We start from the raw sequence: 21,529 nt of genomic DNA, 5'->3' as shown, positions 1-21,529 counted from the left end.
ACTTCATTGCAGAACCATTCGCCCAATGTCCATTGTCACTACTTTTTGAAGTTATGTATATATGCTATTAACAGGATGATCCTCCCGCTCATGAATTCAAATTAAGGGCCCTTATGCTGCCTTCTAACGATACACATTTTCCATTAACCCCAACAGGAGTCGTACTATTGAGGGAAGGTAGCATATGGCCTTTGAACATTTAACAGTAGAAAACAGTGTTTATTTTTAACAAACAGGAGTCAGGACATAAGACTGTCAGTCAATGTCACCACCGCCCTCTACTGAATGGAATGTCAGATTTGATCAAGAATGTGTCTCATCAGATTACCTTCTAGTGGCTATATCCCACAGAGGCTCTTAGTCCTAATACTAAATCTAACAGAAAAATGCCCATTTATATTGAGTGGTAGAGGCCTGTATTTTCAGAAGCAGAAGGTTCTGAGTGCTCTCGCTGCTGATAGATGTTTATATGGTTATGAAACTATTACAACACTACAAGATTAACTAAGCTTGCAATAAGTGGCTCACTTCAATAAAATCCCGTTGGGACAACTGGACCTATAATATTTTGCCTGTTGGGAATCAATCATGAAAAGTAGGTCAAGTTATTTTTTATGCAGAATGGTATAAACAGGTGCAAGAAAACCAGACAGAAAAACTGAATTGGTCAAAACTCAAAAGGTGTACTGGTAAAACTCTAGGATGGTGTTGAGAAGTGAACAAGAAGGAAAATGTGAGTGTGGAAATTAACTAACTAAATTGGTATGTTAGAAACGAGGCCTAACTGGTGGACAAATTAGAGAGGGGAAGAGCTATTTCACCCACCATTCCCTTTGTGGGTCCTTAAAGAAAGAGACTTTGTGGGGAAAATACAGAATAACGGACAAAACAACTGAAGCAAGCTTCACCATCCTGGCTGCCACTCCCACCATTTCCTGGACCCCATGCCTTTGCCTTCCTCATCCTGAGGGATGTCCTGACCAGACAGGGCCAGAGAGGGACTCAGGTGACATCACCACCTCTATTGGCTCCAGCTGACTCCCAACCACCACCTGGGAAGAAATGGTATCAGACTTTAACAAGAACAACAACAGCTCCAGCCCAGCTCAACTAACTTCTTCACTTTTCCCCAATAGGAGAGTTATTACCATCTTTGATACTATCTAAGAGACTGTCCAACAAGGGATTTTTCCTTCTAAAACTCTTTCCAGCTAAAGGGAACAAGGGATGTTGTTAAAATTAAAGCCTTACTTAATACTGCCCATTTCAAATGCTTTAACTGTTTTTCCTTCTTTTCTGTATCTTTAATCAAAGGTTAATAAGATTTTGAATGGTGTGTTTGCCATGGTACTAAGCAGGCTGATGTCTCTATATAGCAAACTCTGGACAGAGACTGGTTATGTTAAGACCTTCGGCACATTTATTCCATCTAAATCATATAACCCCACAGTCACCCTGTGGCGAGCAGCAGTGGATTTAGGGCAATTCATGTGCTTTGGCCAGCAAAAGCTTTTTATGTGGGCTTGTACAGTCCCCAGTAGCCAGTAAAGTCTTATCACCAGAGGCCAGGGTGTGGCTTATTCTGTGTTTAACTAACAAACAAAAATCCTTAATACAGTGGTCCCCCAACTTTTTCTGTCATGCCTCCCCTCACCAATAATGGAATCTATTCTCCTCCCACCCCCGAGGAGCTGTGGTCGAGGGCCCAGGGCTGGGAGTGGAGCTGTGTTCAGGATCAGGAGCCAGGGGCCCAGGTTGGGGCTGGAGCAGAACTGGGGGCAGAGTGAGGCTGGGCATCCCTCCCTCTCCAGGGGGGCTGGCCTGCCCCCCCCCCAAACCTGAACATTCCTCCGTGCCCTCCTGGGGATGGGGGGGATGTCCCACAGTTTGGGGACCTCTGCCTTAATACAACCACTCCAGCACAAGTATGGATGAAGGACTGGGGCAATGGAGAGGGAAGGATAAAAACCTAGGGAAGGGGCTCCCTCCTTCTGTAATCCCAAGTGTTATTGAAAAGAATATTTAGTACTTTAGAAATATTCTTAATATTCAAGGCTCTTTAATTTGCACAGTCCCCCTGTGAACCAAGTCAGTATTATCAGCCCTACTGAAGAGTGTCAATCACAAAACAGTTAGTTATGTTCTCAAGGCACCAGGAGTAAGTGGTATAGTTGAGATTAGAAACCAGGAGATTCTAGGTCCCTGTTCTTGCCCTTCCTCAGAGAAGCTACTCTTACTTTGGCTAAAATAAGGAAAAGCGCTCACCCTATATCGGGGGATTCTGATAGATACTCCAGCCGGAGCTCTGTTGGCACATGTGTAGAGTAAGAAGTCAAAGTCAGCTCTGGAGTAGAGTTGGTTGGAAAATGGCTTTTTTCTGTGGAAAATTTAGATTTTTTTTGTTGAAAAACAAGAAGTTTGTATAGGAAAGTGCATTCATCTGGTGAAAAACTTCCTTTTGTCAAAAACTCAGTTTTCAGCATAAAATTTTCAACCAGTACTACTGAGGAGTACACAAGTGAAATTCCTTGTGACTTCAGTGGGCATCGTACCTGCCTACTCTAAAGCTGATTTGACCCATAGTTGTAAGGGGGAGAAGAGGTTTAAAATGGCTAATATTGCAGTCAATGAGCACTAAAATCCAGGGTATTTTATGATTTCCCCTGAAGAACTAGGATTAGCTCTTTGGCTCAGAGCCCAGGAAGTCCACAAATACTGTTGAGGCCTTAGTTAGTTCTTAATTGAATTGAAGTCTATTTTACAATTGTTGAAAATGGCCTAATTAAGAAGCTAAACATAATTTTATATTAATATGGATACAATGGCTTGATCCCCTTCCCAAATTTTAATCCAGTTCTGTAGGAACCATATAATCAAACCCCATAAAACTGAACTATATGTTGATCTTCCATGTGCCCATATCCCTATTTTTTATGGTCATTTCAGATATACCCCCAAATCCTTGGATATGCTGAGCTTTACTCTATATCTAGCCCATGTAATCTTGCTGGTTAGGTCAAGGCATGGGTCTCTAGCACAGCAAATGGATATTCAGCAACTTCTGTGCCTCAAGTGGGTTTCCGTTAGGAGAAAATTAGAGTAATCTTTTAGCAACAACTCTCTCTCTCTAAAAAAAAAAAAAAAAACGAACTTGCTGTAGTAACACTTGATCATTAAGAATATTATAGTTGTATAGACAGTGCCTGCTTTTTAGCAAAAGATACTGTGTGGCAAACAGTGTAGGGCTAGAAAAACACGGTCATTTTGGCAAGTACAGTAGAGGTACCTTAAGTCTAATGTATTTAACTATGAAACATGTATCCTCAAATATATCTTCACAGGAGGGATCATCTGTCCTTCTCTGCAAAATGCTCATCAGCATTGAGACTACTTGCATTAGAGGTTCCGCTTGGCTTAGGAGTCAGAAAGATGGAATGACTAAAATGTTAAAGTGTAGCACCATCAGCACTTCTCCTAAAACCAGAATGTGAGGACTGGATGGAAATTAAGACGGAACAGAAACATTGTGCTTACGTCACATTAACTAGAAAACAATGGGTAAGTCATACTTAAGTCTGCACTTCAATAAACTGGCCACGTTTACAGTTCTACTGGAAAGGGATTAGGATGGGTCACATGTTTTTCCATGGATTTTCTGTGTTTCACTCATCCTGTTTCCTCTTGGGTTTTTTGGGATTCCGAGACCGGCTCTTTGCTTTGCAGAGTGGACATATTGGTGCGTTCCGATGAATTTGCTGGTGACATGATAAACAGGCCTGCAATGCAATGTTACATTTTATTAATTTATTTGTATTGAAATAGTGCCTAGGAGTCTCAGTCATGGACCAGGACCCTGTTAGCAACCTATTTCTCTGTGAGGTAATAAACCCATGAAGTTCTGTTGAGACACACTGCTTATTGAGCATGTTACCTGCTCTAATAAGTTAACTTACTGTACAGGAAAAATAAGTGAGGCCTTACATACTCAGTGGCAAACTGGAACTAAATTCTGCGGCAAGGTTCCTAGATCCTACAGCAACTTCAGGTCAGTTGAAAACTAAAGGGTTTATTGAATTAAATTTTCAAATGAATAAAACTGCCAGTGCAGCCCCACTTTATCATTTATTTTGATATTAAATTCAAATTTATTTTGAGCTTTCCCTCACATTTTCAAGATTTTTGTACTGACAATGTCTGACTGTATCAGAAAAATTGTTTAGGAGGCCAGCTGTGATTTCATAGATTTTAAATCAGAGGGCACCTCTATTTAGCTCATCTAGTTTGACCCCCTGTATACAACAGGTCATAAAATTCTACTCACTTATCCCTGTATTGAGCCCAATAACTTGTGTCTGACTAAACCGTATCTTTCAGGATATGTCTGCAGTGGAGCTGGAGATGTAAACTTCCAGCTCGGGGAGACGTGCCCATGCTAGCTCTGATTGAACTAGTGCCCTAACAAGAAGCAGTGTAGCCATGGCTACATGGGTGGTGGGACAGGCTGGCCACCCAAAATACATACGTAGGATACTTGGAGTGGCAAGTCCATCCCGGGCACACATGTAGCTGCAGCTTCAAGTCTAGTTTTAAGCATGCTAGCTCAGTCAAAGCTAGCACAGGTATGCCTCTCCAACCTGGAAGTTACACCTCCACATCCAGTAGGCATACCCTCAGAAAGGCATCTAGTTTTAATCTGAAGACATCAAGAGATGGAGACTCAACTACTTTCCTTAGCCGTGTCTATACGTACAGCGCTCACAGCGGCATAGTTGTACCAATGCAGCTGCGCCGCTGCAGCACGTCTGGTGAAGACATTATTCTGACAGGAGAGAGCTCTGCTGTCGGCATAATAAAACCACCTCCGCAAACGGCAGACGCTACGCTGGCAAGAGACACTCTCCCGCTGATATAGCGCTGTGCACATAATGCCAGTGTAACTTATGTTGCTCAGGAGAGTGGTTTATTCACACCCCTGAGTGACATAAGTTATGCCGACATAAGCTGTAGTGTAGACATAGACTTAGCAGTTTCTTCTAATGATTAATCATCTTCTCTGTTAAAAATGTGTGACATGTCTAATTTGAAACTGGCTTCAACTTCCAGCCACTAGTTCTTGTCATCCTTTCTCTGTTGGGCTGAAGAACCCATTAGTACCTGGTATTTTCTCCTTGTGGCAATGTTTCTCAAGCTCAGGAAGCACAGAGAGTAGAACCTGGCCGTACCTGTCCTACGACTGAAGAGTTCCTACAGGGGAAGTCATACAAGATACAGAGCCTGATTCTGAACTCTCACTGATTGGTGCAGTTCTATTAACTTCAGTGGAATTGCCCTTTGTTTCCCTAAAGCAGGCAAAATAAGAATTGGGCACATCATTATTTTCAGTGCAAATTCCTTTATGAACATGATATGTTCCAATCACCCAAGAGAAAAGCCTGTATATTTGACCCCCAAGAGACAACGCCTCACCTTCATTGGAGGTGGCTGTTGTCTGAAAGTTGCTGTCTGTCTGGTGTCCTGTTTCCTAGCCACTTGTAGCTGTTGGGCAGCAGCTGCAGCTGCAGCCAGAGATTCTGGAATGGGAGGTTCCTGTGGTTCTGTCTGCCATTCAGCTTTCTGCTTTTCAAAGTAACTATACAAAAACAAACCAAAATTATAATCAACTGCTGCCCTGTCATTTATTTATTTAACAAGCATTGATTTGTAATGACTCTTCTGTGCTAAAACATCATGGGCCAAACTCAACTCTGGTTTTCTTCTTCTAGAATCAAATGACTTGCACCAAGGACTCATTTGGACTAAATTTTTTAAAATGGGATAATGACAATAGTTAAAATACTACATGCGGCCAAAACCACAAGCCCACTGACAATAATTAATTAAGGATCATCCTAACATAGAAAGAGAAGACTTGTCAAGTAATGAATTCCATCCACTCTCAATATCTAGGTTTTTGCAAATTTTTTGAAGTTAATGAGCCAGGTTTGATCATGTAACTAGTTAGTGGAATAATTTTAGCAAAGTTGATATATTATGTTTCAGGTTCTTGTTTTCAAAGTTTTATCTGCAACAACAAGCCCTAAGAAATGTTTTTTATTCTTCACTTTTAATATCAACTGAGATTTTGGAGCACAATTCTGCAGCAAGGGATGAACTGCATAGTTATTAATTTAATATGTTCCAGGGGTAAGAGTTGATTTTATATATTTAAGACCACAGGAGGATCAGGTTATTCATAGTAGATCAGGAAGAAATCTCCATGTCTCCACCCAATAAGATCACATGAGCCAAAGCAGAGAATTTGTCCCCTTCCCTTCAAGCATGACGGGTTGGTCTCTGCTGGATACAAGGCTAAATGGGTCATTCTCGATAGAAACATTAACGTCTTCCCTGGTTTTCAAAAAGAAGAGCATATCCTTTATATTTCTTCCATAGATCCAAACATTTGGATTCAGCCACAGCTTACCAGATTAGATTCTGTGATTTTTATTTATTTATTTATTTTCAACCGCTGCAGCACAAATTTGAACTCTGACCAAGACTCACTAAAGCCACCCTGTAACAGAAGACATAGTGTGGGTGATAGTTTTGGGTTCCTCTCCTCTCTTGCATCATACCCATACCTGCTACTCAAATGGAAGGAATGGATCCTTTGGAAAAAGTGTCATGTAATGTAAAAAAAAAAAAAAAAAAAAAAAAGAACCAAAGCCTTAGATTCAAACACCATTTAATTTGCAGGTCAGCGCTGAGGTTTGCAGCTTTGGCTGATCTAAATGTAACTTCAATCTTTGCCCCATATTCAGACAGAACCCTTCTAGAGGCTTGTAAAAGGCTGGCTAATTTCTGTCACACATACATGCTTCCTCCCCTTTCAATTAATTTTGTTTTTCATGATTGCCTCTCAGTTCCTACCTTCCAGCTGGGCCCAGAAACAAAAATGACAAAATGCCAACAGAATCATAACTGGTTACAAGGCGAAATAATGTTTGATCTGCAGACTTACTCAAGAGAGAGTTTCTCTTCCTCCTCACACAGATCTGGCAGCCTCTGCAAGCCCAGAGTCATCCGAAGGGCATCTACGTGCTCCTTAAGGGGCTTGTACTCTTCATGCAGGCGCCGAGTGGACTCCAAGAGCTTGTTGAGGTCATTCTCAGACTGCTTGATGGTGTTCTCCATCTAAAACAGGAGACGACATTTGCTTAACAGATTGCTCCATTCACCGCTCTCTGATTCACCAGCCAGAGGTGGCAGAGTGCAAAGATGATGTTGCCCTTTAGAAAGTGGAGCTTTTCATATTCAGATAAGTGCAAAATAGTCAGACAATGAAATGGCCAAATAAGGAGTTAACATTCTGTGGGGTGGAATATGGGCAGGGAAAAAACAGCTGGAAGCAATTAGGCCAGGCAATGTTTTTGTGTTAAACATGTGAGAGGTAGTGTCAAGAAAGGATTCAGACCTCCTTCCTCTGCACAGCAGCCCAGGAAGGCGAATGTGGTAACCGCTTAGCTGGATCACCAAATGCAGGCACTTTGGAAAGATTCTCAAGGAAGGTTATAAAAATAACCCTTAAAAATAATCTCCACTGGGGCAGGGCCCACTCATTTGCATTATTTCAAGCCTTTCCAAATACACCATGGTTTCAAAAGTTTAACTCTGATGTTGTTGAGTACATGTTGGGAAAGAGAGTGAGAGAAGCAGCAGAGAGAAAGATAATCTGATGGAATCATTGAGTGCAAGTGGGACAGCGGGAAAGAGAAGCAGGGAGCTGAGAGGGTGAGAACATTCTAATGACAAATGAAGGTGGTGTATGTGCCATATATTCAAGGCACCCACTTGTGCCTTCCCACAGTTTGGGAGCTTTTCCATCCCTAAGACAGAGCCCAGGCTTCCCTTTAGCTCAACATTTTAAAAATATTTACTCACCCTTAAGAAAAGGAAAAAGTGTGGGTCTAAAACTGCAGGTGAATCAAGTTGCTCATTCAGAATGGTTTTGCAAACCCAGCAGTTCCCAAATCCTCAGCACTCTCCAGCGTACCCCTCTAATAATTAGTCTCCCTATTTTGTATTAATATCCTTCACTCTCCTGCTTGTTTTACTATTTGTATTGCAGCAGTGCTTAGTTGTCTCAGGGAGAAATCGAGGCTCTCTGATTCTAGGCACTATGCAAACATAACAAACCATCCCTGCTTTCCAAAAAGAAAAGAAAACAACCCAAACCCCTGACAGCTGCCAAAGCCTTCTAGGTTCTAGGTGTTAAATTAGGCACTAAGAGGGTTATATGCTAGGAAGAGTCAGAATAATGTTACTATGGCTGCTGGTACCATTGCAGCAGCAATGGGTTTGGTTGTTCATTCCCTTTGACCTAAATCCCTCCCAGTGTCTATTATTGAAAATCATTTTGCCTGATACAGACAAGCATTAACAGTGACTAACTTTAACTCGTTTGATACTGTCCATATAATCCTTTCATGCTGTCAGGAAAGCTCAGGTTGCATATCTCTAATCTGTCAACTGAATATCCTTAGGACAATCCATATATATATATATATATATATATATATATATATTATACACACACACACATTATATATAAAGTATATCCTGCCCACAATCCCCCTGCTACGTACCACATTTATGTCAGCATGGATCAGCCTCAGCTCCTCCACATGGGCCATCTTTTCCTGCAGCAGAAGGTCCATCTCCTGCTTGTATTCCTTCAGGTGCCTCTCCTCCGATTCCAGGGCTTCGAACTCTGCCTTCAGGCGTGCCTTGATCTTTTCCATCTGCAAAGTCTTATTCCTACAACCCACCGGAAATTACAAATATAAAGGGACAACTGCCGTAATGTCAATGTAAATTGTGTTTGCTCAGAGACATCACTATACAAGCAAATGTGTTCACATCGATAGCAAGGGGTTGGCAAAAGCTGACAAGGTCAGAACTAAAGTATATCTGTGGCCTGCATTGTGCAGGAGGTCAGACTAGATGATCATAATGGTCCCTTCTGACCTTAAAGTCTATGAAAGACTGGGGTGGTCTGTGCAGAATCCTGGAATCAGGGAACTCCTGGGTTGTAATCCCAACTCCGTCACTGGTCTTGTCTCCACTACAACTTTTTCATTGTATTGGACAATAGAGTTAGATTACATGAAATTTACCACGATTTAGCAGTTACTGTAGACCAGGACAATTGTGTTCAGCATTGTATCAGTCATAATTAAACCTTAATCACGAGAGAGGAAATTCTAGAGAAATGTTCATTCCTGGTGGGCTTTAAGGGAGCTTCTGAGAAATGGGAGTATAGGATGCAAATGCCAACTCTCTCAACAGTAGACTGAGACACTACAATGCAGACTTATGCTTTATACAAAGGATGCTCCAAGATATCAAAAGTTCTGATGGCATTTCAAAGCATCTAAAAATTCAACCTGCAGTCTACAGGGTAGTCTCAGTTTTCTGCTGACCTCCATCCCGTTTAATGCTATTTGTAACTGCAGCTCCTTTTGTTCTACATTCCAGTTTTTGTTTCTTCTTTTTAAAATGGTGCAACCACATATTTCTACACATAAAAGCTATGGAGTCTGGAGCAATGTCTTTCCCTCCAAAGCTAGGAGAGAGGGACCGGCTGCTTAAGCAACATAGCAGAGCTATGCTTACTATTAGTTGAATCGACACTGCTTCATGACCATTTCCATTTTAAAACAGTTGCCCAGACAGTCAAGAACCTGTTCTAGTTCCCAATCCAGTTTAGCCAGGCCATGATTCAATTGTATTCCAATCTTCACTTTCCAAAGACATGATCTTAGAGATGCAGCCCCTGCTTTCATCAGAACTATGCCCACCAGGTCTGCTATTGTGAAGGCTTTGGAGTTGCTTCTGTTACCCCTCCTCTTACATCCCTTGTGTCCAATTCCAAGAACAAATACAATACCTGCCTAAGCCTCCGGTACTTCTGATCCCTCCCCTATGCATTTTTAAAGTAGTCTATAGCTTCAAAAGATCGAAAATGAAAACCAGAGGAACTGTGATCATTCTGTTGAGAAATCAAATTCTGACCAAAGAACTTCAAAGGGACCAGGATCAAGTCTTTGGGTAACAAATTCTGGCTCTGATCATGAGTTTTATGGGTGGGACTGAGATAACTGCAGGAGATCCAAAATATAGCACCATGGGTTATTTTTCTAGGGTGTAACATACCCATGGCAGAAATGTCCAACACTGATATCAATAAAACGAGATTTAAAAAAAAAATCCTGAGTGAAATTTTACATGCTTCCTTGGAACAAAATACAACAAAGTCCTTCATTGCGTGAGACGTTTTAAAAACAGCCTTAAAAATAAAAAAATCTCCCTCTAGATATTGCATTAATGTTGCTTCTGATCAGCACCATTACATTGGGGAGTAGAAAAGCTGGAAGCAGAAGTGTGCACAGCAGAAAGCCAGACATGGAATTGGATTGACTCAGAGGTCACCCAGAGACATTTACAAAGCGTATGGCTACACTGGAGAGTTGCAGCGCTGGTGATGGAGTTACAGCGCTGCAACTTACTCTGTGTCCACATTTGCAAGGCACAGCCAGCGCTGCAACTCCCTGGCTGTACACCTGGTCTGCTTGGGGTGTAACGATTGCAGCGCTGGTGATGCAGCGCTGCTCGTCAAGTGTGGCCACCAAAAGCGCTTTTATTGGCTTCCCGAGTATTAAGAGGTATCCCAGAATTCCTGTCCACAACAAACTGGAAGAATGACTGAACTACGAGCTCCCCAGACCTACTTATCTAAAAAACAAACACAGCTGCTCTTTGCTCCAGCGAGGGAGCGGAGGCAGGGGAATTGCTTTGGAATGTTCACAGCTGTTTGCTTGAGGAGAGAGGAGAGGGGGGAGTCCGTGTTGAGCAGCCGCTTATGTGGTCTGAAGGCTATTTAGGAGTGCAAAATTTGCATTTAGTGAATAAGAGAGGGGTGGGGGAAGGGTCAAAACTTTTAAAATGATTGAAGGTAGATGCTGTGTATCTTCCCCTCCTTAGAACTTGCAAGGCAGGGAGCTAAGAACAGTATCAGCTCCAAAAATCCACTCTCTTTGTCTCCCCCATGCTCCCTGTCACACTCCACCCCACCCCCCTGTTTTGAAAAGCACGTTGCAGCCACTTAAACGCTGGGATAGCTGCCCACAATGCACCACTCCCAACAGCGCTGCAAATGCTGCAAATGTGGCCACACTGCAGCGCTGGTAGCTGTCAGTGTGGCCACACTGCAGCGCTTTTCCTACACAGCTGTACGAAGACAGCTGTAACTCCCAGCGCTGTACAGCTGTAAGTGTAGCCATACCCAAAGATATTCATCTAGATGAATATTTTACAGTTACAGTAGGGTTGCCACCTTTCTAAATGCTAGTAACCAGACCCCTAAGGACCGCGCCATACCCTGCCTATTCCACCAAGACCCCGCTCTGCCCCCACCTCCATCACTCGCTCCTCTCTCCTCCCACCCGCATTACTTGCAGAATTGTTTCCACGTACACCTCTCCCCCTCCGCGCACACATCCCTGCCACTGAGCTGGGCTCCCTCTGCTCCAGAGCTGGGATGGGAGCTGCTGCAGCATGACTAGGAACATGCGTGCAGGCAGGAGGTAGCCCCAGCTGAACAGGGGCTGGTGAGGGTTAATGACTTAGCGCCTCCCCGTACCCCACACAGACCAGACATTCGATGTCCATCAGTACATCTGACCAGACACTGCCAGGTCCCCTTTTTGACCAGACTTTCTGGTCAAAAACCAGGCTCCTGGCAACCCTAAATGGCACCCAGACACGGAAGCCAAAAACTGGACTGTATAGGTAAAATCTGGACGAGTGGCAACCCTAAGCTATAGGCATGTATATTTCATATGGTATATGCCATGTATTATTAAAGAGAATATTAATATTTTATATAGATACAAACATTTTTTTTTAAAAGGAAGCCAACTGACTCAGTTTTGAAGAATCAGAATCAGCCCATGAAAGTAAAAATGGTTGGAAAAAAACAATCAGCTATAAAAGCATTATATCAATAATAGTCATCCCTAATCAAGCCAGAGATCATTTTGTCAAAACAAATGGCTACCTGAATACATTGATGTCTGCAGCCAGAGTTTCAACAAGAAAGTAGTTGCTGACTGGACTTCACAGAGACTAATATACTTTGATGTGGGCTACTGGAACTGAAGAATTAATGGTCACTTAGGAGTTTTTAAAACGACCGCAGTAAACTCTGGGGAGTTATTTAGTAATAATAAAAAAAGTTGTCACACTTTTTACTTTCAGGATTAATAGTGCCATTTTCTCTATATAAAGCAAACATTCATAATGGATAATCTGATGAAAATTAAGAAGAAAAACATATTATACAACTCTCTACAACTCACAAATTTACAAGAGTTTGGAGAGAAGTCTTTCATCCACTGAGGAGACAGGATGTGCATGATGTCTTAACAGTTTTAGAAAATGAATGCATATTTATTTTATATTAAGATTTCTTTTGAGTGGGAGGATGAAGAGAATTAGAGCAACTGGTATTAAAACTAGTTATTCTTACAGAGTTAGGGCCCAAACTTACAGAGATTTACACAAGTGCTTAACTTTACGCACTGTGAGTAATGTGAATTTTTCAGTGCACTGTTATTACTTATGTGCTTTCCAGAAGTATCCATAATATGCTAGGCATTTTCACTAAGACAGAAGACAGTAAATGCCCAGAAGAATTTACAGTCTAAGGCCCCAGTCCTGAATCCAGATCTGTTATCACTGAACTCTGACTGCATGTGCCGTGCCATTGACCTCAATAGGACTTTGCAAAGGAAGAGAGGGTTGCACCAATACATTTGGAAGCAAGAGTAGGGTGGGACAGAGGGATTCAATCAAAATATATGCACTTTTAAATATACATTATGTAATTTTAAAAAGTAAATATATTAACTATACTGTTCCTTATACTTGGTCAATGTCTTGTAGCCATCACAAAAGAAGTAGAGCTGTCAATTGCAGTTCACTCACGCGATTAACTCAAAAAAATTAATTGTGATTAAAAAATTAATCGTAATTAATCACACTTAAACAATAGAATACCAATTGAAATTAAATATTTTTGGAAGTTTTTCTACATTTTCAAATATATTGATTTCTATTACAACACAATACAAAGTGCACAGTGCTCACTTTATATTATTTTGATTACAAATATTTGCACTGTAAAAATGATAAACAAAAGAAATAGTATTTTCCAATTCACCTAATACAAGTACTGTAGTGCAATCCCATGGATCCGACGAAGTGGGTATTCACCCATGAAAGCTCATGCTCCAAAATGTCTGTTAGTCTATAAGGTGCCACAGGACTCTTTGCTCTCTTTATTGTGAAAGTGTAACTTACAAATGTAGATTTTTTTTGTCACATAACTGCACTCAAAAACAAAACGATGTAGAACTTTAGAGCCTACAACTCCACTCAGTCCTACTTCTTGTTCGGCCAATCACTAAAACAAACAAGTTTGTTTATATTTGCAGGAGATATTGCAGCCTGCTTCTTACTTACAGTGTCAGCTGAAAGTGAGAACAGGTGTTCGCATGGCACTTTTGTTGCTGGTGTTGCAAGGTATTTCTTAGCTGTTACTAGTCAGTTTCATTTTCTAGTTCCAGTGTGCTGCCAGAATGCAACAACACTGGAGTTTCAGGGGACTGTTCCAACCCAAACAATTAACTTTTAATATTAAAAAACAAAGTACACCTGAATTATGAAGACATTTCCATTAATATTAGGGCATTTAAAATATTTATTTTTGAAAACAAAAACCTAAATTTGGGACCTAGCCTAAATAGTTGATTTTGCTCTCATTTCTATTCTTTTCCATTCTAAGTTCCTAAACTGCCCTCCTCAGCATAGTGTCTGAGGGCTTGTCTACACTACAGAAATCAAGTTGACCTCGAGCCCCCGAATTAAGTTGATAGTACGTGGCCACACCATGCTTGTTGTCTCGATGGAGTGCGTCCTCGCTAGCAGTGCCTGCAGCGATGCACAACGCAGTGCATCGTGGGTAGCTATCCCCAAGTGCAAATTGCCGCAGTGTGTGTTGGGAAGTCTGTGCAATGCCTCATGGGACCAAAACATTGTCGCAGGGAAGAATGGGAACATTGCATCGGCATCCCATGATGCACTGTGCTCAACGGCAAACAACCCAGTGGTTTTCTCACCTTAAAACCGCCGCTTGCGCCATAACCCCAGCCTGCTCAGTTGTGCACTCTTGCTGTGAGCATCTCAAATACCTCACACCTTCTCCTGCAGTATTTCCAGGGCCAAAGTAGGGTCTTCTGCACGGAACATAGCGATGTCCTGCAAGCAGCCCTGCTGCAAGCCATTGAAGAAAACAATTCACAATTGCTGCTGGCAGTCACAGAGCAGCTGAACTCTGTTAAGCGCCATTTCTGGTCCCATGGAACAAGCACTGATTGGTGAGACTGCATCAGTTTGCAGGTATGGGATGATGAGCAGTGGCTGCAGAACTTTCAAATGCCGAAGGCCACCTTCCAGGAACTTTGTGCAGCCCTTTCCCCTGCCCTGCAGTTCAACAACACAAAAATGAGAGCTGCTCTGACAGTGAAGAAGCGCATGGTGATCACTATTTGGAGGCTTAGGTAAATCAACCGTGGGAGCTGCTGTGCTCCAATTATGCAGGGCCATTAACCAACTTCTGCTACGAAGGGTAGTGAGAAATGTGCAGGACATAGTGGATGGTTTTTCTGTGATGGGGTTTCCTAATTGTGGTGGGGCAACAGATGGCACACATATCCCCATCTTGGCACCATACCACCTTGCCAAAGAGTACATAAACCGAAAGGGATACTTTTCAATGGTGTTGCAAGTGCTGGTGGATCACAGGCAGAACGGTCGGGAAAGGTTCATGACGTGAGCATTTTTAGGAACTCGGGTCTGTTCAAAAAGCTGCAATCCGGGACTTTCTTTCCTGATCACAAAATGAACACTGATGACGTTGAGATGCCTATAGTTATCCTGGGGGACCCAGCCTATCCCTTGCTCCCATGGCTCATGAAGCCATACTCTGGCCATCTGGACAGCAGTAAGAAACGGTTCAACTATAGCTTCAGCAAGTGCAGAATGGTGGTTGAATGTGCCTTTGGTCATTTGAAAGGACGCTGGAGAAGTTTCCTAACAAGGTTGGCCCTTGGCCCTTGCCGCTTCCAGCAGCTCCCATTGGCCTATAGCAGTGAACCACAGCCAGTGGGAGCCACGATCAGCCGAACCTGCGGACACGGCAGGTATACAAACCGGCCCAGCCCGCCAGGGGCTTTATCTGCACAAGCGGCGGAACAAGTTTGGGAACCACTGAATTAGAGTATGGTAGAGCCTTTTAAGCACATTAAAATTTGTCTATGTACTTTAAAATAAATCAGGCATAAAAGTACAGATCTCCAGAGCTTGTGGTTTCTTATCTGGCCTATTTTGGGCCAAAACCAACATGCCTTATTCACCTGATCTGTCCCAGTTAAATCCGGCTGTCTATTTAGGTCAATATGGTAATCAGGATTTAGTTCTTTGATGCAGAAGGATTCTTAGATTTCACAGATCTTCATTTCGCTTTCATAATTTACAAGGCCAATAACTACAACAGCAAAGTGTGTCAAATTAAATAATTACAGCTAAATTCACCTTTGAATCAAAAAACAATGTGCTTGATGTTCCCAAATACAAAGTATTGTAAGAACCAAGCAGAAAATAAATCATATTTAAATCCAATTTTACAAGAATCAAGTCTCAACAGAACTTCTAACTGGCTGATGATAAAAAGAAGACTTTTTATCAGTACATTAGAAGGAAGAGGAAGACCAAGGACAGGGTAGGCCCACTGCTCAGTGAGGAGGGAAAAACAGTAACAGGAAACTTGGAAATGGCAGAGATGCTTAATGACTTCTTTGTTTCGGTCTTCACTGAGAAGTCTGAAGGATATGCTCTAACATGTACGTGAATTGCTTATGGGCAAAGGTAGGTTTAGATTTATATTTTTTAGAAAGATAAATTAAAAACGAAAGAGCAAGTTTAAAAATCACTTTAGAAAAAAGTAGTGGCCTGCAGTCACCAGGGGCCTATGAAATGCATCCTGAATACTCAAGGGAGAGGGTAGAGATTCAGCAAGACTGAAAGGCAAATATAGTGCAACCCATCTATAAAAAGGGAAAAATAAAAAAACAACCCAGGAAACTAAGACCTCTAGTTTAACTCTGTGCCACCGGGAGATTATATGTCGAGCAGTAATTCACAGGAATCATCTGCAAACATTGATAGGGTAAGTGATTAGGGAATAGCCAGCATGGATTTGTAAGACACAAATCGTGTCAGAACCAATCTGATAGCTTTCTTTGATAGGATACGAGTCTTCGTGGATATAGGGAGAAGCGGTTGGATCATGGTCCGAGTATACCAGACTTTATAAGGCATTTGATACGGTACTCGCATGATATCCTTATCAATAAAACAGGCAAAATACATTTAGGACTGAGCACTAATTAAGAGAGGGTGCATAAACTGACTGGATTAACCGATCACGAGTTAGTAATAGGCTCCCAATCCTGCTGGAAAGTCACATATAACAAGTGGGGTTCCACAGGGTCTGTTTAGGACCGCTCTGTTCAATTCTTCAATCAACGATTAGCATTTGGCCATAGAAAGTACTTATTAAGTTCTGCGGCAGCGATACCAAACTGCGGAGGGATTGCAACTGCTCTTCTGCGCGACCTAGCGAGCCGTTTCCCGCGTCACGCTTCAAAGACTGCACAGATTCATCTCTAGCATCTGACAACCATTCTTCGCAGACCATAATGCAGTGCCCCAGCACTTCTCTGTGAATGGCCTAAACCGGGCTCTCTCTGACTGACACCACATAGTGTCAATATAGGACAATGATATGTACTCTGTGACAAACTATTGTTACGCTCCACTTTAGGATCATGAGGAACACTCAGTTTCACAACATACAGAAGTTTGGTGTAACAGGAATGATTTGAATTTAGGCAGGAGATGTAATACATATTTGCAGGAAAGAAGTTAGGAAATCTAGGGGTCATAGTGACCACAAGCTAAAATGTGTTTAGTCCCACCTCGTCAACAGTGTGCTTGTTATCTTACTGTGTTGCTCAAAGAGAAAAAAAGCAAAACGTGAAGGGACAAGATTGCGTGAGGCGAGGCTCCAGCACCCATTAAACGAGGATGTATTGTAAACAAGACCGAGAAGTCATTCTTCCGCTCTACTCTGTGCTTGGTATTGAAGGGCCTCAACTGGGGCAAGTATTGGTAGGTCCCCTAATTCTAGATAGCTAACATAATCTGGTCAACAGATATGCATAGAAGCGTCACTGGCGGATTTCCTGACAGCACAACCGATGTGCCGTCAGTAAATTCCCGTGTTCCGATGCAGTGTGCTGTCCAGAGCTAAAAGCTCAATATCCATACGCACACCATGATTAAATGTCTAGAATCTTACATCCTTACGTACTGATACCTTCCCCCCTTAACATGACACGAAGGCTGAAAAAAATGTGGTTTATTTAGTTTGGAAAAGAGAAGACTGAGGGGACATGATAGAGTTTTCAGATATCTAAAACTGGTCATCTCAGGAGGAGGGAGAAAACTTGTTCACCTTAGCCTCTAATGATAGAACAAGAAGCAATGGGCTTAAACTGCACAAGGGAGATTTAAGTTGGACATTAGGAAAAAGTTCCTAACTCTCAGCCGGTGGGTTAAACCCTGGAATAAATGTCTAGGGAGGTTGTGGAATCTCCATCTCTTGGATATGATATTTTAAGAATAGGTTAGATAAATGTCTATCAGGGATGGCTCAGACAGTATTTGGTCCTCCATGAGGGCAGGGGACTGGACCCCCCATCGACACTCCCCTCTACTTTAGGCGTCTGGGATCCTTCCAGTCCTAGAGTCTATGAATCTATGATCTGTTTTAAAAGACGACAGTTATGGCAGTTGAGCACAGACGTTTCAGAGCCTCAGTATTAATCTGGAGCATGTTCACTGTCCTGTCTCTCACTGTATGTATTTTGGTACGCTATATACAAAAATAATTTGGGGCCTGGTCTTGCCACCATTCTTGAGGTGAGCAGTCTTTGCGTGAGGAAGGACTTGGCCCTTGTATGGTAGAATAATTTGCTTCTACATACTCAGGCAGTATTCCAACTAGGAGATTTTCTTAAAGGTGTAATGACTATAAAAACTATAGTAATTGAATTGTTGCTTATTCTGTGGTTTGATTTCAGTTTTTTTTCTCAATCGATTAATACAGGTTTAAAACTGACCATGCTACAGTGACTTTTTTATTCTTTGTTTTATTGATTTCCTCCTCCCCACCCACACTCCACAGATAACTTGTCTCTTACATTTTCCTGATACAAAAATATAAAAACACAAAACTCGCCATGCTGATAAGCACGGTATAAATACTACATATATATCCCAATCACAGCTATTTGTTCTTCCTCCCAGATACTTTCAAAATTATTGCACTTTCTTTATTACATGCTTTTGCTATTAAATGCACAAATTAATGTTAAATGCACGCAACTCGGGCAGTAACCGGAACATTGTGTTCATAAACTAAAAGGTGCAAACTGAACATTTAAAGCCAGACAAAACAATCCACCCTGGTGCCATACATTGTTGCTTATGATTGACTCTTCCTGCAACATGTCCTGTGATTCACTCTATGAAGGCCACTATATAAAAATTAATGGTATATTGGATTGCACTGAAGAGTGGAGAGACCCAGCTTCCTGCCTTGCTGGTAAACCTCTTTAAGGGAAAGCAATAGCAGCCTTAGTGCCATTGTGTCCCTACTTCATCATCATCATCATCATTCCACACTATGCCCCCAATAACTCCTTCAGAGGAGAGGACCACAACAAACAACAGGAAGGGAACAGGGAAAAGAACATTCACCAGTCTGATTTCACACAACATCCTTAACCCTAACTCCTTCCTCCAAATGGGGGTGAGAGAGAGAAAAGAGAGGTGTCAGCTGGCTAAACAGATCTCCCAAGATGCAGTTTTCTTTCAATCCTTCCCCACAAGAACCTCCCAAATTCCTCTGCAAGCCACAACACTGTTGCAAGGCATAGTACCCAAAGCATTAGCTATACAGACACTTTTGCAGGGTATTATAAGTGATTCCAGCCAAATCAATACATTTTATGCAATACATTTTATGCACAAAACAAAAAACAAAACACACACTTCCCAACCCCAACTCCCTGATTTCAAAGCAGCTTCTGTGCTCTGGATGCATATTTGGCTCACGAACATACATTATATTCTGTAATTTTCTCCCCCACCTCCCTTCAAATTTCCTAGATGCAGCCACCCAGAAGAATGCTAGGAATGAATGAGTAAAAAAAAAAAAAAATCCTAACAGTTTACCGGAATAAATAATAATTAAAAAACCACAACCGCTTTAAAACAGATCTCCAGTTGTCCATTCATAGCTGCCACCTTCCTCTCCCACCCCTCCCCTTTTTATTACTTAAGGCTAATTCTCTGGAAATACATGACATTCACCGCCCCGTAATGCATGTTTCATGGCACCCACTCTCAGCAGATGCTTAATTTTTGAAAGTAGGAAAAGATCTCTAGCTTTTATCCCAGGATTTTTCGTTGTGGTGTTTTATTTATTTTATTTTGTAACATAACAGTAAATTCTTCAAATCGGTGTAACTCATTCACTCCTTCAAGGAGAAGGAAAATAGCTTAGTCTTACTGATGCTGCACAAAAGAAAACATACCTGATCTCTTTGATGCTTTCCAATTTGCACATGATTTCTTGCTCATCAGCCATGCTTTTCACTCCAATTTAAGCCTTCCGTGATGTACAAAATGCCAACACCCCCCCCCCGCCAAAACAAAACAAAACAAAACAAAAATCAACCCATACAATAGACACAACGTAGCCACCCACTCCGGGTATATGGACTCTGAGCCTGTGCGGTATAATCTAATGGGAACTATGGGAGTTGGAGTCCAGTTCCTTATTGCAACCGAGGCATGTGAAAGAGGAAAGACTACACCGCCCACAAGGCAAAGCAGAGCTTTCTTACTCCTCTTCCTGCAGCCACACTTTAAATCAATTTGTCACAGCTAATTATGTCAAGGGTTGCTAGTAGTGTAAGGGAGCCGAGTTCCTCCCCCCTGAGGGTTGTGGGTTGTTGCTCTTTTAACTGAAACGATACATTGACCTATAAATGACTATTGAGAATCAGTTGGAAACATTCATGATTTTGAGGAAAAGGTAAATTAAATCACACAGAAAAAATGCTCCAACAGTTTTGAGAGACATGCAGTTTCATGTTTGACATTTTAATTGATGCTTAGTTGTCCAAAGATATGCAGAGGCACAGGGATTGCTTTGGGGGTTTGTTTTTGTTCTCAGTCAATACAATGGACAATATAAGTGATAGAGAAGAAGAAATAAAGCACAAATGTAACCTTTGTTATTAAAAATTAAGATTTAGAGTGATCCTCAGGCACCTTTCATCTGAGGATCTCAAAGAGATATACATAGATTGATGAATTAGTCTCACAGTCCCCTATGAGACTGTTAATTATTTTTGTCTGGCTTCCACAATGTGTTATCTGCAATGTAGACAGTTACAAAGACAAGGGGTGAGATTTTCCAAACATAAATTACTTAGGTTCTCTCCCTTTGTCCTGAAGAATTCATGAGCAGTAAACTCTGCACTAGTGGACCCATATGTGAGCATGGAATCCTATTGGCTCCAATGGGGCTCCCCATTGGTGGCAGGGGGAAGGGGGTGTCACTCCACGCAGAGCTCATTATAGGTTCAGGGCCTAAATAGGCAACAGAGGGCCTGATCCTGAAAACACCTACTAATGAGTGTAACTTCACTCACATGGTACTATCAGTGAGACTACTCGCAGGAGTATTTGCAGGATAAAACCAAAGAAGGAGGAGAAAAATTCCAAAGGCCTTGATTTAAACGTAGGGAAACTGAGTCACAGAGAGGTGAAGGGATTTGCCCACGGTCCCATAGCAATCTAGAGGCAGAGGTTAGAACAGAATCAAGATCTTGCTGCCAGGCCATACCCTGAATGACAAGCCCAGTCTTCCTCTCCTTTTTTGCTGCACGAAGCCTCAGTATTAAAATTGCTTCTCATCACTGACTCCCCATCCAAACATAATTGAGTAAAAGCAGGTTGTCCACAATGCATCCTGCACAGAATACTGGTTTCCGTGTATGGTGCATGACTGAGCATCTTGAAAATCTGTCCTGGAAGATTTTGTTTGCATGCTTTTGCTTATTTTTATGCGGTATGTGAGTGGTTAGGTTTGCCTCTAGAAAGAGGAGGAAAGAGTTATAATGATTACCCTTGGTTTCTATTGCATTAATAATAATTAGTAATTAAAATGATTTTCTTGGCATCTTCACAAATATTAACTAATTGAGTCTCACAGCATTCCATTAGGGAGTGG

General features: G+C 41.8%; 1 protein-coding gene across 2 annotated transcripts; it reads right to left on the bottom strand.

Annotated features, from left to right (window-relative positions):
• Positions 1 to 1,282: 1,282 nt before the first annotated feature.
• Positions 1,283 to 20,022, bottom strand: ZC4H2 (zinc finger C4H2-type containing). 2 transcript variants are annotated; one of them, XM_032765914.2, is made up of 5 exons: positions 19,824 to 20,022; positions 8,625 to 8,796; positions 7,001 to 7,173; positions 5,467 to 5,629; positions 1,283 to 3,776 (listed from the first exon to the last, which is right to left on the bottom strand). In XM_032765914.2, the coding sequence occupies exons 1-5, from the start codon at positions 19,874 to 19,876 to the stop codon at positions 3,663 to 3,665; spliced, it is 675 nt and encodes a 224-aa protein (XP_032621805.1). In that variant the 5' UTR covers positions 19,877 to 20,022; the 3' UTR covers positions 1,283 to 3,662. The 2 variants fall into 2 exon arrangements, with proteins under 2 accessions (XP_032621805.1, XP_032621806.1); XM_032765915.2 differs by lacking the exon at positions 5,467 to 5,629 and having other exon boundaries at positions 3,536 to 3,776; positions 19,824 to 19,971.
• Positions 20,023 to 21,529: the final 1,507 nt, after the last annotated feature.

This window comes from Chelonoidis abingdonii, chromosome 8, assembly GCF_003597395.2.
Source record: "Chelonoidis abingdonii isolate Lonesome George chromosome 8, CheloAbing_2.0, whole genome shotgun sequence".
Lineage (NCBI taxonomy): Eukaryota > Metazoa > Chordata > Testudines > Testudinidae > Chelonoidis > Chelonoidis abingdonii.
This window is presented reverse-complemented; position numbering and strand designations above follow the sequence as displayed.

Coding starts and splice junctions, on each gene's coding strand:
- ZC4H2 (XM_032765914.2), bottom strand. CDS start 19,876: ATGGCTGATGAGCAAGAAATCATGTGCAAATTGGAAAGCATCAAAGAG. Junction 7,174..8,624: donor TCCATGCTGACATAAATGTG/GTACGTAGCAGG, acceptor CTCCTGTTTTAG/ATGGAGAACACCATCAAGCA. Junction 5,630..7,000: donor GAAGAGAAACTCTCTCTTGA/GTAAGTCTGCAG, acceptor GTTTTTGTATAG/TTACTTTGAAAAGCAGAAAG.